The sequence below is a fragment of the Drosophila subpulchrella genome, chromosome X (assembly GCF_014743375.2).
Source record: "Drosophila subpulchrella strain 33 F10 #4 breed RU33 chromosome X, RU_Dsub_v1.1 Primary Assembly, whole genome shotgun sequence".
Taxonomy (NCBI): domain Eukaryota; kingdom Metazoa; phylum Arthropoda; class Insecta; order Diptera; family Drosophilidae; genus Drosophila; species Drosophila subpulchrella.
Window position 1 is genome coordinate 29,235,128 of NC_050613.1, and position 15,730 is coordinate 29,250,857.

Genomic DNA, 15,730 nt, shown 5'->3' on the forward strand with positions numbered 1-15,730 from the left:
AAAAAGGGGTAAACAACATGTAATATGTTTCCCCATTCGAAATGCTGTCAATTTACAATTTAGTTACATGAAATATATACACATAGTTGAATTTCTAATTACATAATGTAATGTATAATGTTTCGTGTAAAAGGAAATATGTGTAAATGTAAATTGGGTGATGTTAGGTAGATAATTCGAAATGTATGTTACTTAATGTAACGCAAGAAGTGTCGTGTAAAAGATAACATTGTCAAATGTAATGTTATAAACATATGTCAAATATCCCTGTAAATTCCAGGTGTATTGTAGTTATTTTGAAATGTATCTTACAGGCATTTAATTTTACTTTAAAAATTTAAGGTATTGTTAAGTTTTCTTGACACATAGAGGGAGTTCTATAAATAGATTCTATATTATACATTAGCCAGTGCTATCACAGTTTCTAAGGATGAAATTTTCAAATTTTGTAGGATAACGCTCAAAATTGCATACCTGTTTGACCGAATCCGTTGCGCTCCCAAAACGATCTACTCATTCATGATGAACTGCAGAAAGCGGCGGTAGTTTATGCCCCGCTCGCACTTGGTGTCCTCCATTCCCTGGGTAAGGAGCTGCAGCTCCTCGCCGGTGAACCGCTCATCGTTCCGATTCAGCAGCTCCAGCAGGCGCTTCGGCTCAATGAATCCGGAGCGCGTGGGATCCGAGCGGCGGAGGGCGTCGATGAACTCATCCCTCTTGGCCATGTCCATGTCGATGGCATTGCGCCCCACCGCCTGCAAGTAGAGCCGGGCCTGCAGGAGCCGCTCCTCCGCCTGCTCGTCCTTGGCGAACACCCGGTGCACCAGGTGCTCGTAGTGCACATTGCCAGCAATGTCCGAGGCGCAGTGCAGCAGGCTGAAGACCTCCGCCTCGTCCAGCCGGTCGCCCATGGTGGTCAGCATGTGGCGCAGCTCGGAGTAGGGCAGCACTCCAGTGCCCCTCGGATCGCGGCTGCGCAGGACCTGCAGCGCGTCCTCGGCTGAGGGGCCTTCCTCCTCCTCGGCCATCTGGCAATAGAGTGTGAGCACCAGCTCGAAGGACGCTCGTTGGGAGAACGCCGCTCCCACGGGTCCCATTGCCTCTCGCCGACGAAGGTGCTCCGCCAGGCGCGTGGCCAGCCAGTGGTCACTTGGACTCAGGCCCATGGTGCGGAGGCAGTCCGCCACATCAGACAGTTCTATGCTGGCCGCAGGATCCAAGCCTTCGTGAAAAATAATGAAAAATGTCCTGATTATTATATACACATTGCAGTAGCAGCAGTTTTTTATAGTTTAAAGTGGCTTTAAAATAGCTTGATAGAGAGGTTTTTTGTGCAATAATTGTATGAGAAAACTAAAAGCATGTATTTTAGGATCTAGGCGTTGCACTATTGGTTCTCCAAAATGTTGTTGCTTAGTTCAAACCTACGCCACCTTAAATTCTAAAGTAAAGGCAACGGTGCGCGTGAGTGATAAACATTAACTCATTGCGCAGACCCTAAACCTTGGTCCATACAAACTATAACTATTGGTGGCACATACCCTCTGCTCCTGCTTCCGTTTCTGCTCCTGCTCCACTTTCAGCTCCTGTTCCATTGCCATTAACTACGAACAGGTCAAATATGTTTCGCAGCTGTGGAACTTCTGGCAGCATTATCATCAGCTCCGATTGCTTGTGGAAGAATCCGGGTCCGCGAGTGGATTGCAGTAGATTGTGCGACTGAGGCTCCCGCTTCCCTTTCATATTCATTTTGTCCAGCACTGGAAACAGAAAAAAATTTTGTTCAGAGTGCCAAATGGGAATAGATTTTTTATCCAGGCGGATAGCATTGAAGTCAAAGAATGCTTCGCCTTAAAAATATAAGCGGATCCCGAACTATCATTTTTGTTGCCAAAATTGGCCAAAATTAAAAGAGTCCAAACGATTAGGAATTTAATTGCGAGCTCAACGAGTTTTGTCATTCCTTTTTTGCGAGTTTTCGATCGTAACTTGGTCAAAACGAGGCGCACAGCTGATAATCTTATCGCATTCCCTAGCAACCTAGCCTAACCATCCCTATCATATTTTTTGACCCATTTTCACATTATTTTAATACGATTTTTTGCGAAAATTGGCCGAAAATTAATGATTCCAGGTTCAAGGAGGTTCAAAGAGTAAAAGTAAAACTAGAGGAGTAATGTAAGTGTTTGTATCTCCTTTACTCCCACATAGCTAGACTACTTCCGTCTCACTCTGATTTGTGTTTTCTGAATGTGAGATACAAAAATATACATTACTTCTCTAGAGATGGAAGGCATCCCACTCTAATTTGTGTTTCTTAGCTATGAGAACTCCTACTCCTCTGCTTTGTGACCGACTGGTTCTCGAGTTCCGAGGAACACCGCTTAAGGACCGACTGTGTCGATTCTTATCATTCTGAACCTTATTTTGTACAATGTCGTTTATTTGGTGGCTTTATAGTTTAAGAAATTGAAAAAATTTCTAGACATCACATTAGTTTTCCCCAGGCTTCGTTGACTTATCCAAGTGACTGGGACCGTCCTCTCCATACTCAACCACTTCACTACGAACTTCTGGGGGCTGAGTGGTTTCATCACACTCCACCGGAATAACTTGGTCTGGATCTTCTTGAATTGCTGCACAACTTGGCAATTGAGCCGTATCTGCAACATCCGCACAACTTGCCGACTGGACTCCTCCATCGATCTCCATGGTTGTAGTGTCTTGTTCCTCCGGCAAAAACTCTATAATACTATCGATGTCCAATTCCTCCTGACTCTCAGTTGCCTGAACAAAGGAAACGCCACTTTCCTGTGCGTCAACGACGAAAACACGTGAATCGTTAATGTCTATAGCAACGGTATCCTCCGGATGGTACACGATCTCGCCGTTCCCGCCGGTCAAGATGATGAGTTCCCCATCGTTGATACGGACCTCTCGCATGCCAGGCACCTGCTCGTTCGGGGTAATCGGCGATTCCCCGGCATAGCACTCATGAGTGCCATCCGGTTGCATTACGAACATATTCGCAACCGGATCGATGCTTATTTCCTCAGTTGTCACCTCCTTCTCCGGCTGTGCCACCGCTGATTGGCCGACCGATTGGCTGATACTTGCCGCAGAACCAGATGGCAGATCGTCTAGGGTGAGGGCCTGTTTATCAGGGCTGTCTTGCTTCCTACATATTAAAGAAGATATGTATTACTATATGGATAAAAAACGAACAAGGTCAAACGCATTTTTTTTTATAATTTTCGAAACACTTTAAATTTACCTCTGTACTATGCTACCTAAATGCTAGCTAAACAGAGGCTTAAGAGATTTATTGATATTTAAGTATGTATAGGATTGAATGATACATATTGTTAGAACAGTGTGAAAATTTTTAATATGAAAAAAGTTCCCAAACTCACTTTTCACTTTTTGTCAAAGTTTTTGAATTAACTGGCGTTACGAGACTTTCCAGGCTACCCGTCATTTCGTTGAAGTGAGCCTTTTGGTCTTTGATTTCCCTCAGCTTCTTGTCGATTTGATCCGCATCGTTGCGCTGCGATCGCATGGAACTCTTCGACAAGCCCGGCTTTCCACGCTCACGTTCATCGTCAAAAACTTTTTCGCCCTTCATCGTCGTTTTTTTTTTTTTTGTAGTTTTTTTTTAACACACACGAAAATAATATTTGAAAGCAAAAAGATGAAGTCGACTAGTCTCAACGAAATCCCTTCTCAAAGTGACTAAAACAGTCGTGGCACCTCTACAGCAAAGGACTCGCCTACCAAGTTGGAGTGCTGAAAATGATATATGTATAAAGTTTTTGGTTTTGGACAACTTTTTGTTCGGTTGAATACTAGACCGAATGCTTTCATAAAATTAGATTTTCATTATAGAAGGTAAAAGCCTTCAAGGGACTACACAACCCTTAGGGTATTCCCTAAACTGTTGAACTGCTGCATTTTTGAAGCCATGTTCAGAAACCCTCGATGGGATTACTGCAAACCAGAGTTCTTTCATTAAACAGAAACCGTGATCCTGTTGAATTTTTAACAATGCAGCAGTTCAGCTGGTTCAGTTCAGCCTGAAACTGGGTTTAGTTCAAAAGCTTAACAATTACATTGTAAAAATAAAATAAATACATATCTTTATTGTGACAAAAAATACTTCACCTAAAAATATTTCGAAAAGTCGTTAAATTCGTACTCCTACAACATTCAATGTATTCTACTGGATATTTGTTTTTTCCTTGTGTTTTTGGGCTGCTAAAAGAGATAAAACCACCGATTCGAAGTGACCGATGCGGATATTTGATCTTAGGCTAAATTTTTGGTGGAATTCTCGAGTCACGAGTACCGATGCGTGCTTGGCAGAGGGCACACTCTGGGATCCGTTTGAAAAAGAGGGGCAATCCGTGCGGCTGCGCCCCTCGGACTACAGCCTAGGGTTTTGGCGTTGGGAGGCATTGGGCTCGGTTTAAGGCTGTTTAGGACGCCGCAAATATAGTCTTGCAGTGGGTGATGAGCGAGGAGAGCATGAAAATCTCCTCCGTAAGGTTTGTCATGTGCTGGGGGGTGGCAATCAGTGTGGGCGCAAACACGGTGGCCAAATTGTGCTCGTTCATCTTGTTCACGGCGTAATGGGAGGCCACGCTGTGGTAAGAGCGGCTTGTCAAAGATCTTCGGAACTTAGTGGCTACACAGACACCAACTTACCGCTTCAGGTGCTCCAGCATATACTGCAGGCAGCTGTGGTGGGCGGGCGGCAGGCGACGCACTGCCTCCGCCATGAGCTGCCGTTGCTCCGTCTGCTTGCCGGTGCCTGGGAAACAAATAGCATGATTAGGTCCGGCAAACCCATGTTTAGGGGTAGGTAAAGCTCACGTCCTGCTGCCATGAAGCTGGGGTAGGCCTGGAACGTGATGAGCGGCACTGGGAGCAGGCGTAGGTAAAGCTTCAGGGTCCCGGCAATCACATTCACATTTCCGTAGGCCGTCTCCGACATGTCCGTCGTCTCGCCCTCCCGATCCAAGGCCAGCTTAAGGGCCTCGATCTCATCGGCGAACCCGGACACCCGGTATATCCCCTCCTGCAGCATGCCCCTGGCCTCCACCTCTTCCACGCAGCGCCGCACCACGAAGGGTATCTGGTGGTGCGGCTCCAGCTGCACCATGGTGGTCAAGTCAGTGCCGAATACGCCACGTATGCGCTTTAGGTCCGGCACACACTTGGGCGGCACCAGCTCGGAGCACTTGCTGTGCGCCACAAAGCCGCAGGCTTCGCACTTGACGCCCTGGGCGGTGAATCCCCACAGGAAGTTGGCACAGAACTCGCACCAGTTGAGGCCCTTGAAGGTGTGTACCTGCAGGGAGACAACACTTGGTTCAGGTGCGTCATTGTAGATTATGGATTTACGCTGAGCCCACCTTAAAATGATGCGGTTTCTCGTACACCAGCGGCATCGGATCCGCGGCAGGTGGCGGCTCCACTTGCTTTTGCTCCTTTTCCTCGACTGGCGGGGACTCCTTGGCTGCCGAGGCCTTGCCCAGCTCATTGGAGAGGGCCCTCAGCTTCCGTCCGTTTAACGTCATGTAGGGGCTCTGCTGGTAGCAGTTCTTGGTTTGCTGGTTTATCTGCTGGATGATGGGGCTGGCGTGGAGCTGCATGTGGAAGTTGATCAGCCCGTCGGCGACCATGTCGTGAACCGTATCAAAGCGCTTGTCCTGGCCGCGCAGGTAGTGGCCTACGCCGGGCTTGTGGAGCAGCTTGTAGTGCTTGGGGCGCTTGTTGAAGCGGAGACTCAGCGTGTAGTAGCCGTCGGACTGGGGGCTCCGGCGGACGAAGTAGCTGCCGTCGCGGGCGTTGGCCAGCAGCTGCTCCGCCTCCAAGTGCCCCATGAGTCCGTGGTACTCGGAGCCGTACAGCCGTCCAGCCAAGTTGTTGGCCTCCACGGCCTCCGCCGTACTCTTCGCCGGCGGCAGAGGCAAGGTACGCTGGCAGCGCAGCGGACACGGAGCCGGTGCCTCCAACTGGAGTTTGTACACTGTAGGGGAGGTGGGGAATCGATGTAGTGGACGTGGGGGTCATAAGTGCAGCTCCTCCACTCACATTCTGGCTTCCAAACCTTCTGAACCGGAGAACTGGGCTCGGGAGCACCACCTACACCGCCGGAACCGAGAGTTCCCGCACTTCCGGCGCCCGCCTCCGTGTTCCGGGGCATCCTCCTTGGGACTAGCAGACCAATAAATCAAGTCACTCAGTAGGCGGCAGTAATTTGATAAATTAATTTAAGTTAACTTAATGATTCTTAATTTTTTGCTTGGCAGACGAGCAAGGTTGCCAGGCCGTCAAATGCAGTGCGGTATTAAGCTTTAACAAAATACCAAAATAAAAATACTACAAATTTAAATTTATTTTTTGATACTCAACCAATTCGTACAATTTATTTCAGACGAAATTATAATGTCCATGGATGCTAATACCGAAATATATACACATGCACATATGCATACACTCAGAAACATTGTGCATGAGTTCTGAGCAAATAAAGTCCGAAGTATACCCAACAAAAATTAAACAAAAGTATACTTCTCACAGTCCGCAGTAATTTTGATCATCTAGGCAATTGATCATCTTCCCTTTTCCACTACATATCAAAACAACAACTTAGGTTCAATTGGTTTAATAGATTTAAGTACGTTTCTTTTGTAAAAAGACCTACACATTCATTGCTTCTCTTTTTATTATTTATTAAATACAAATATTAAATTATTTAAAAAAAATAAACATGTAAAACTTCAAAATGCGCATTTAAATTCGGACACACGCCACCGACGCATATCAAATTTAATTTAGAAATACTTTTTCGTGATACTCTCGCTGATTTCCACTGAAATATAATATATGTATCGAGTGTGATTGGTACAAAAGAACGCCTGCACTAGGTGATAATTGCTGATTAACCTTCTAATTTCTTTTTAGAATAATACGCACATTCACAGACGCAATGATTAGTTATGGTTAATAATGAATCTATGTCTACATCGATGGTTAGTTTTGGAAGAGGGAATAGCTCCAATCTCTATGTTTTCAGTTTGCTTCAGTTTTCAGCTGCTTATTAAGGACTTTCCCCTGTATGTATATATATCTCGATATCCTTGGTCGTTGTCCTTGGTTTGCAAAACAGAGTTTGTTCTTCACCCGGGAGAAGAATGGCTAAGTTGGAATCACGGAGTTGGAACTTCTGGCGGAATGAACGGATCAGCTAGCTTGGCAGGTGTTTTAGTGTTGCTGTTGTGTTGGATAGTGTGTGTTGCTTCTATTGTCGTGGTCCTGGACAGTTGGAATCGGAAGGACCCGGCCGGCCTAGCCGCTCATGACCATGCGAACAAACTCCTCGTAGTTGATGTTGCCCTGCTGGTCCTCCATGTTGGCCAGCAGCTGCTCCACCTCCTCGTCAGTCAGCTTCTCGCCCAGCGTGGTCAGCAGGTGGCGCAGCTCGGCGGAGGAGATGTAGCCGCTGGCGTCCTTGTCAAAGTGACGCAGTCCCTCGATAAAGTCATCGGCCGTATCGCCAGAACGGGCCTTCGAGATCGCCTGGTAAATAGGCAGGAACACCTCGAACGAGATGCGCTCGTCGGGCTTCAGCTGGTGGGTGCACTTCTTCACGTCCGACTCCGTGGGGTTCTGGCCCAGGGCCCTCAGGCACTCGCCCACCTGGCTCAGCTGGATCTTGCCATCGCCGCGGTTGTCGAACAGGTTGAAAGCCTCCTGAAATTCTGCGGAAAAATGTGGCTGTTTGTTAGAGAATTGTCATACAAAATCAACGAAACTCCTTTCACTTCTCCTAGACAGTTAATATTTTTAAATGTGTTCTTAGAAAATCCACAATTGTTTACCCCTTAGGGGTTTTGTTCATATATGGATAGTAACTATGACACTGTATTTCACTACATAACTTTGAACTCAAAAAAATAGTCGAATATTATTTCGAAATAGTTCTCTTATTAACACTCATTGGTTTATCACTCGGTGTAATCGGACCATTGGCCACTACTGCAGATTTTCAATTCTGCGGCTATTCATACACAGTGATATATGACAAGTGATCCCTCAAGAACCCAGTATATAGATGAATAGATCACCTTCCAGGGTGGTAAAGGTTTGCTTCACGTGTGCAGTGTAGTAATACATATTGAACCACTCCGATGACCGTTTTGTCAGCTACTGACTGCCTGAAACTCCGTCTGCCCGGATTTGGCTGGCCATTGGATCGAATCCGATCCCCTGCCACCCCGCCCTCCCTCGCGATGCGATACCCTGACTTCGCGGTAGAACTTCTATACTGGGAAGTGGCTGCAACTCTCTTGAAGTCGGGCCTTAGAGTAAACTGTTTACAATTGAAATAAACAACCCGGGAACCCAGGAAATGGCTTGTTTTGAAAGGTTTTGTTTCGGGGCAAGTGTGGAACGAGGAATCGTAGGCTTTTCCAGGGACAGCGGTTGCAGTTGGATTTAAGCAAGTGAAGGTGTAAGTTCTTCAGCTCGAGAAGTTTTGTGGAATAAGTTAAATATACAAAAAATGGATGGCAGATGTTTGAAAGTGTAACTCGGATTAAATATTTAATGGATTGCACCAAACAACCTTCTGGATTCTGAGGTTTTTAGTGAAAAACTGTGTGCTTTCAAAACGGTACGAAAACAATTAGAATGGATAAATAAATTATGATACATTCAGTATAAACTAGAGTGTTCAGAATTCGATGACCTGCACGGATGCTCAGCTTTATGCTTGGTTATCATGCGCATACGACATCCGTAAATGGCAAAAAACAAACGAATCCAGCACATTTTTGTCCATTTAAGGCGATGACAAAACGACGGCGACTGGCGATTCGACACCGCTGAATGCTAAAGCTAAAGATTGCCAGGCATTGCCGACAAGGTAAGTTAGAATTGGAAAATACATATGGTATATGGTTATAGTACATACGGTCGAATGCGGTCGAACGCTGACGTCAGAGTCAGCATTGCTGAATTATCGGAGACCATTGACTTTGATTAGGCTAACACAGGGAATTGCGTAAAAATTCGATTTGGTTCGCTATGGAATCGGAATCCAAATCAGACTCGGAATCGCGTTGCATTTCAACTCAGAGAAGGCGCTTTTCCGTAAATGGAAGCTGATTTTTGTCAGATGGCTGTCTTATCGTTTGGTTTTTGCCACTGCAATTGCAGTTTTATTTGAAACGAGCTGCCGGTGGGTCAGAAAACCGGGTGATTATCCCACTGGGTAGCTCCTATATCTTTATCTTATCGCTCACTTCCTTTCGCCATTCAACAGTGGTTTTCTTTGATGCCCTGGCAGAGGGTTTTGTAGTGGGGCTTAACCTTGAGATATGATTCAGGGGAGAGGGGCCTTTCTTTTTGAATAATGTTTTGCGCATAATGACCAGCATTGTTTTTCAGATGACTACAATTAAATTGGTATGTACACGTTTGCAACGGTTTCATACAACTATCCTACAACTAACATTGTACCACCGGGTGGAAGATCATAACATTGTTCCTTACACACACATGATTTCCTCTTAATTGGAGTATTGTTATGGGGGACGGTAGCGTTAAAGACCCATTACAGAACTAAATGTACGCCTCATAGCTTGGATATCGTAGAGATAAGGATATCCTCAGAGCGACAGACGTGGAGTCCAAGGATGCCTCCTCATTGGGCCACAGGGTGACCCCACTTCGGCCCTCGGATTTCCCCGGGGCACTGCTGTTTCTCGGCCTTTTTGGGTGATTCACGATCGTATTCGTATGGCTGCTTTCCAGCGCATTGGCTTTATCAATGATTCATGTTTTCGCCGCCTATAAAGCTGTGTAGCACTTACACACACCTTCGTGCCGTCGCTCTCCCACTCCCGCATTCCAGTGCCGAGTGGGAGGGAGAGGGCGCGATGTGCCAGCGCACACATATTTCGACGCTGTTTGGTGGCCGACTTTTGGTTCTTGACCTTTGGAAACCTTTGGGAACACTCACCAGCCAACTGATCCTCGGTGTAAGCTGCCTGCAACGAGAAAAGAAAACAAGGGACACTTGAGTACCGTTTCCAAGGCTTCCAGGGCGGCCTTCCATCCGACACGATGGTAAACAGTAAATAGTAAACAGTAAACAGTAAACAGCGCCGCAGTAAACAGTCCACCCTGCACTCACCATTTCAATTTGTTTTTAGCTAGCTGGGGGAAAACAACACAAAAACACGGGAAATTCAATATTGTAATAAATGACCAAGCCAACAGTAAGACCGTGCAGCAATACCGTCCGACTGTGGGAAATATACTTTTTATACCATTTCTATGCGCTCAAATATACCAAAAGAAATTCGTAGAAAGGTCATGCTAAAATGTCAGGATGGTGTCCTTGCTAGCATAGCGGAGACACCCTCCTGACACACCTTGCCAGATTGTTTACAGGACTGGGATCGACAGTGCTGGAGAACACCAAAATACAAAATAAACACGTGCCGCTCGGTTTGTTTTGCCCCGGGACGGGCCTTAATTTGACTTTAGATCTGTTTGGCCGATCCCAGATGAGCACCCAGAAGCTGGAGTACGACGCAGCCGTGGGCGGTCGCGTGACCCTGCCATCGCACGTGACCACGTACCACTACGCGTCCGGGGCGCTGCAGGAGATCCGGAACCTGGTGGCCGACTGCCAGGAGACGACGCAGCGGAGCAGCAAGCTGATCTTCCAGACGCTGCCCAAGCACATGCGCCGCCGGGCGATGTCGCACCACCCGAAGCGCCTGCCGCGCAAGTACCGCCAGGCACACAAGTCCCAGATGGGCAAGGGCGGCAACCAGCCCGTGAATAGCAAACGCCCCTCGAGGAAGTACCGCCGGCGCCCCAAGAACCTGATGCGGGAGTACGTGCGCCGGCAGAGGCGCCACGTCTGGCTGGAGACGCACATCTGGCACGCGAAGCGATTCCACATGGTTGACCGCTGGGGCCACCGGCTGGCCTATGCCAGCTGCGACAAGACCTACCGCGCCTGCTATCGCGCCAGCTCGGAGCACTGTCTGCTGCAGGACATCTCGTTTTACTGCTGCGTGGAGCTGCGAGGGCCCTTGGACCTCCTGCGAAAGGGATTCGACCGGCTAACCAGTCCGCAGTGCGGGGTGGGAATCACGGCCAGAACGTTTTTAAGTGGACGACGAGAGGGCAGCGTGGAGTTGTTCAGGGACGGCCGCTATCCGCATGGAGGTCTGCAGCGGGCCAGCTTCATGTGGCGGCCACGGGGAACAGAGGAGGACCAGGAGGATCACACGCTCTGGCTGTGGTTGCATCCCAGTGGCGCCCAGGCCACTCTGAAGGAACTGATCGGCGTGTTCCAGCTTAAGTCCACAAAACAACAAGTGTTGCCCTTAAAGGAGGAAGTAGAAGAGCAAAAGATGGAGGTTGAGTCAGAGGAGTTGTCCAAGGAAAAGCAAGAGAATCTCAGCGAGAAGAGCCAAGGCAAGAACCTTCGCTTTTGGACACAAACAAAAGCCTTTGAACTACAGCCCAGTTACTCCAACTCCGAGAACACCCTCCGATTGGAAACGTTGCAGCGGGAGTTCAATCGTTTCCGCTTGACAGGCCCCAGAGCGCAACGCGTTTTGCTTGCTAGCTTGCGTCCGCATCAACAGGGGGAGCTCCAGGACCAAGCCAACTACTGCCAGTCAGCCTTGCAGCTGAGTTCACCCGCAGAACTGCTTTCCAACCTGGTGATGGGCCACCAGGTGGTGGATCCGCGCCTACAGCGACCGAAAAAGCGCACGAAAGCAGAGGGGAAAGCGGTGCAGACGCTCTGCGCCGGCGATCTTCTCGTGGACCAGCCAAAGAGTCTGCCGGAAAGTCCATTGTGGAGCAAGGAGGCGAGGGAACGGCTGGCCCAGAACATCATGTCCACGCACACGTACGATCAGCTGCGTCAACAGCATGCCGTGGTGCCTGGAGCTCCCTGTGCCTTCGAACAGAAAATGCAGGCGGTTCCTCTGATTCTCGTTCAAAGACCAGGCTCCCAAGACCCCAGATACAAAAGACTGGCCTACGGTTGCGGCTGGGATGTGATTGCGCCGGCTGGATACGGCATGGCCCTTTGGTTGACGCTCACCATGTGGGGCGCAAGGCCGGGCGGGTTGAGGGAACTGGATTCGGTGGCTAGGGAGGCGGGTGCCGAGATGCATCTGCCGGATACAATACCAGGTTAGTGGCTATTACAATATGCTCCGCATATTTCTCATCACTTCCTTTTTGATCTCTCTAGGACTCCAGCAAGCTGCGTCTGCAGCGGATGAGCACCGTGTCAGCTACTTCCGGATGCCGCCCAATAAGCGCACCAACTACCGAAGACTGGCGGTGGTCAGTCCGTTCAGTGCTCCCTGGAAGTACTTAGTGCGCGACTGGAGTCCACCTTCCAGTTCTGCCAGCGGATCATCATTCTATGTGCTGCGCCATCGCCAGCAGCTGGAGGAGATTGCCGAGAGCATTCGACAACGTAGACCGCTACCGGAGCCACTGCCCGAGGAGGCACTCGTGCAGATCCAACTCCGGCTTGTATCCCGTGGCTATGTAAAAAGCAACGCCTTGATTTGCCTGCCCACGGCAGAGGATCACATGCAGCGTTGGCGACAGATTAAGCGCGATGACCAGGCCCCGGTCTACGTTGAGCCACTGCAACCGGATTTGAATGAACAGCTGCGCAAGGATCTGCGCCAGAGTCACAAGCTCAAGCTGAAGCGATTACGGTCGGGGAGGGTGCGTGAAAAGCGGAAGCTTCAGGAGACTGCCACCCATCGTGTTCACATACGGCCAGCAAACACAGCCCACCTGGTTCATGCCCAGCTGCAGCAGATGTGCCAGCTATGGCTGCCGACCCATCCGGCGGAGATGCGCGACAGCGTGCGCCGCCAATGTAGTCGGCAAGTCTTTGGCTATGTGAGCTCGGCCGGCTTCAGCTTTACGGAGGCCCTTGTCTGCGCCGTGGGATACGTCACCCCCGCTGGTCTGCAGAAGCTCGTCGGGGAGCTGCCGAACTGCAGGGGTCACCAGAAACAGCCGCCCCTAATGTGCCTGCTGCGCGACCCTGATAGCCGGGACTACCGCTGGGCCAGCTTCCAGATCAATCTGAACGTGGCTAGTCCAGCCTTTTAGTCTTATATTAAGTACTTCTAGTTGTTAGCCAACGATGTACCAAATATCTTAATGCAATTATATAGCATTACTATCACTAAGTATTAATTACTAAGTTCTGCAATGCTGCATTTTCAAGAAACCTGGCTTTGAAGCAAGGTATTTTTGACTAATTTTTGACGGATTTTCGCAAAAATAGACGATGTTACCCCTTATAAAAAATGTGAAATTTAGTCAAAAAATAAATTTTCCGGAATGTGATGGACATCGGTAGCCTAGGTTGTAAGCTGCTCAACACAGTCGGTCTTTCGGCTGTGCGCCTCGTTTTGACCAAGTTACGACTGAAAAACTGCAAAAAAATAAGGTGTTTTTGTCTAAAATCCTTCTACCTATTTTTTCACCCAAACAAACTAGGTTTTTTTGCCATCATTTTGCGAAACAGGGTCGGAATTGGGAATGCCATACCTCGTTGAGCTCATTATTAAATTCCCAATCGATTGGCATTCAAACCCGGAAACTTTAATTTTTGACGGATTTTCGCAAAAATAGACCCCTTATACCCCTTATAAAAAATGTAAAAATTGGCCAAAAAATAAATTTCCCTGAAAGTAATTGAATCTGTTAGCCTAGGATGTTAGCTGTTCAAAACTGTCGGTATCTTGGTTGTAAGTCTTGATTTGGCTAAACTACGACATAAAAACCCGCAAAAATTGAATTTTTGACCTAAATCTGAATTTCAAAAAAACCTGGTATAGCCCCTTATAAAAAGTGCAAAAATTGGTCAAAAAATGTATTTCCCTTAAAATGATTGGGATTGTTGGCTTAGGATATTAGCTGCTCGGCAACGAAGTCTTTACATGTTTTGAAGCGGTACTCCCCTAGTAAAGCCTTAAAAACTGATCGTTGGCCACCTAGGTGAAATTTTCAAGCAAATGTCTGATAAATAAAACACCCTTGGAATTTGTTGTACATATTTAATACTAGTTTTTATTCAATTTAAAATTACTTGTATGTCATCTGTACTTCGTTTACCATCAAATGTTTACTTCATTTTTGTATGTCAATTTGTATTCGTTATGCAATGAACTCAATGTTGAGCGAATGTCAGTGTGATGCTGAACGTGTGTTTAAGTGTTTAACAAAATGATCTCGCGCTTAGAAATGTTTGAATTTTGTATTCGTTCTTGTTATCATATCTTAAATGCGACAATGATTAAAAAATGGCTTACAATTTTGGGATTTAATTTTGTGTTGTATCTTGTTGTTGAGCATATACATTTGCTTTCGCTCGTCCACAATTTATAATATTCATTCTTCGAACACGTTTGTCGAATCCTTTATCCACGTTAGTTCGTTCGTAATTGTTGGTTTACTTGATTTTTTGTTTAGTTGATGCGGTTATGGAAAATGTATTTGAATTGCATGTAAATTTCGCTTTTTGGTTTTCACTTTGTATATATATTTATCAGTTATTGAAATTGTCTATATACTTACGAGTATATAAGTTGTTCATGTTTTTTTTCATGGGATTTAGCAGCTGCTTTGGTGTTGATCTCTTGTTCTTGTGCGTTAAGTCTGAATATTTTAATGTTATTCGAATTCCCAACTTGTTTTTCGTCGACGCTTTCCCAAAATGTTGTCAGTGTTTTTTTTGCTTAGATACAGATACATAATTCCATTATGTAAACTCTCACTTATAATTATACAACTTAGTTGAAACATTTAATAAATATTTCTTTCTGCTCACTTTTTTGTTCGGTTGTACGGCATAAAATATGATTCAATCTTACGTTTAACTAAATGTTAAGGAAAAAACAATTCTTTTTATTTATATATATATATATATAAATGTATAGTTAAATATATGTATGTGACTTATGATGTAGCGTATGCATTCAAGTAAAATTTCTAAGAGCTACGCAAGTACAAGTTTCAAACTGAATTTGATTCGCAAACTTTGGATATATGATTCCCCGGATACTGGATTCTCGATCCCGATCCAGATCCGTTCGTGAGTGACTGAGTGTGTGCTGAACTACTTAGGGTTTGTTCGATTTTTGTCTTGGTTTACCTATGCTTGCTACCACATTACATTTGATTGGATTACGAGTATTGAATACGTATTCTTCTTGAACTCCCCGCGTCTACAGTTAACATGCATTATATAGACTTGTAGACTGGATTATTATTACAGATTATAATCGGATTCGCAATTTATCGTTTCGCTTTTGGTAACGTCTTTGGTCTTTAGCAAACTGATGCCTTCTGACTTGAGTTGCAGCTGTATTTGGGATGGGGTTTTTGGTTCATAGGGAGGGGGAGTTGGGGACCTGGGTTCGGAGTTGGGGGTTCGGGGTTCGAGGTCAGAGGGGGACAGGTCATTCATAACTGTCCCGACCTCTTGTCTTGCGCATCGTCTCCTTGTATAAAACGTTGAAATACTTTGAATTTGGTGGGTTAGTATACATATATTTATAGATATACGTGGCATATATATCTTTCAAAATGTTCGTTTCTTTAACATTGTTGTAAACAAATTGATGCTTGTCAATGGATTCTCCTTTCT

At 46.5% G+C, this 15,730-nt stretch overlaps 5 protein-coding genes across 5 annotated transcripts; 1 reads left to right on the forward strand and 4 right to left on the reverse strand.

Moving 5' to 3' along the window:
* Positions 1 to 269: 269 nt before the first annotated feature.
* Positions 270 to 1,810, reverse strand: LOC119557185 (myosin light chain 6B). The gene is made up of 3 exons (XM_037869830.1): positions 1,542 to 1,810; positions 475 to 1,222; positions 270 to 424 (listed from the first exon to the last, which is right to left on the reverse strand). Exons 1-2 carry the CDS (start codon positions 1,747 to 1,749, stop codon positions 510 to 512), a joined length of 921 nt encoding a protein of 306 aa, XP_037725758.1. The 5' UTR covers positions 1,750 to 1,810; the 3' UTR covers positions 270 to 424; positions 475 to 509.
* Positions 1,811 to 2,422: 612 nt separating this feature from the next.
* On the reverse strand, positions 2,423 to 3,746 carry LOC119556168. The gene is made up of 2 exons (XM_037868086.1): positions 3,414 to 3,746; positions 2,423 to 3,178 (listed from the first exon to the last, which is right to left on the reverse strand). Exons 1-2 carry the CDS (start codon positions 3,623 to 3,625, stop codon positions 2,494 to 2,496), a joined length of 897 nt encoding a protein of 298 aa, XP_037724014.1. The 5' UTR covers positions 3,626 to 3,746; the 3' UTR covers positions 2,423 to 2,493.
* Positions 3,747 to 4,105: 359 nt separating this feature from the next.
* Positions 4,106 to 6,357, reverse strand: LOC119556166 (N-chimaerin). The gene is made up of 5 exons (XM_037868085.1): positions 6,097 to 6,357; positions 5,415 to 6,031; positions 4,873 to 5,350; positions 4,705 to 4,810; positions 4,106 to 4,641 (listed from the first exon to the last, which is right to left on the reverse strand). Exons 1-5 carry the CDS (start codon positions 6,206 to 6,208, stop codon positions 4,476 to 4,478), a joined length of 1,479 nt encoding a protein of 492 aa, XP_037724013.1. The 5' UTR covers positions 6,209 to 6,357; the 3' UTR covers positions 4,106 to 4,475.
* A 359-nt stretch (positions 6,358 to 6,716) lies between these two features.
* Positions 6,717 to 10,334, reverse strand: LOC119556169 (myosin-2 essential light chain). Its single transcript, XM_037868087.1, has 3 exons — positions 10,205 to 10,334; positions 10,031 to 10,058; positions 6,717 to 7,766 (listed from the first exon to the last, which is right to left on the reverse strand). Exons 1-3 carry the CDS (start codon positions 10,205 to 10,207, stop codon positions 7,354 to 7,356), a joined length of 444 nt encoding a protein of 147 aa, XP_037724015.1. The 5' UTR covers positions 10,208 to 10,334; the 3' UTR covers positions 6,717 to 7,353.
* Positions 10,335 to 10,382: 48 nt separating this feature from the next.
* LOC119556165 (ribonucleases P/MRP protein subunit POP1) lies at positions 10,383 to 14,086 on the forward strand. Its single transcript, XM_037868084.1, has 2 exons — positions 10,383 to 12,237; positions 12,299 to 14,086. The coding sequence occupies exons 1-2, from the start codon at positions 10,581 to 10,583 to the stop codon at positions 13,183 to 13,185; spliced, it is 2,544 nt and encodes an 847-aa protein (XP_037724012.1). The 5' UTR covers positions 10,383 to 10,580; the 3' UTR covers positions 13,186 to 14,086.
* The last annotated feature ends 1,644 nt before the right edge of the window (positions 14,087 to 15,730 follow it).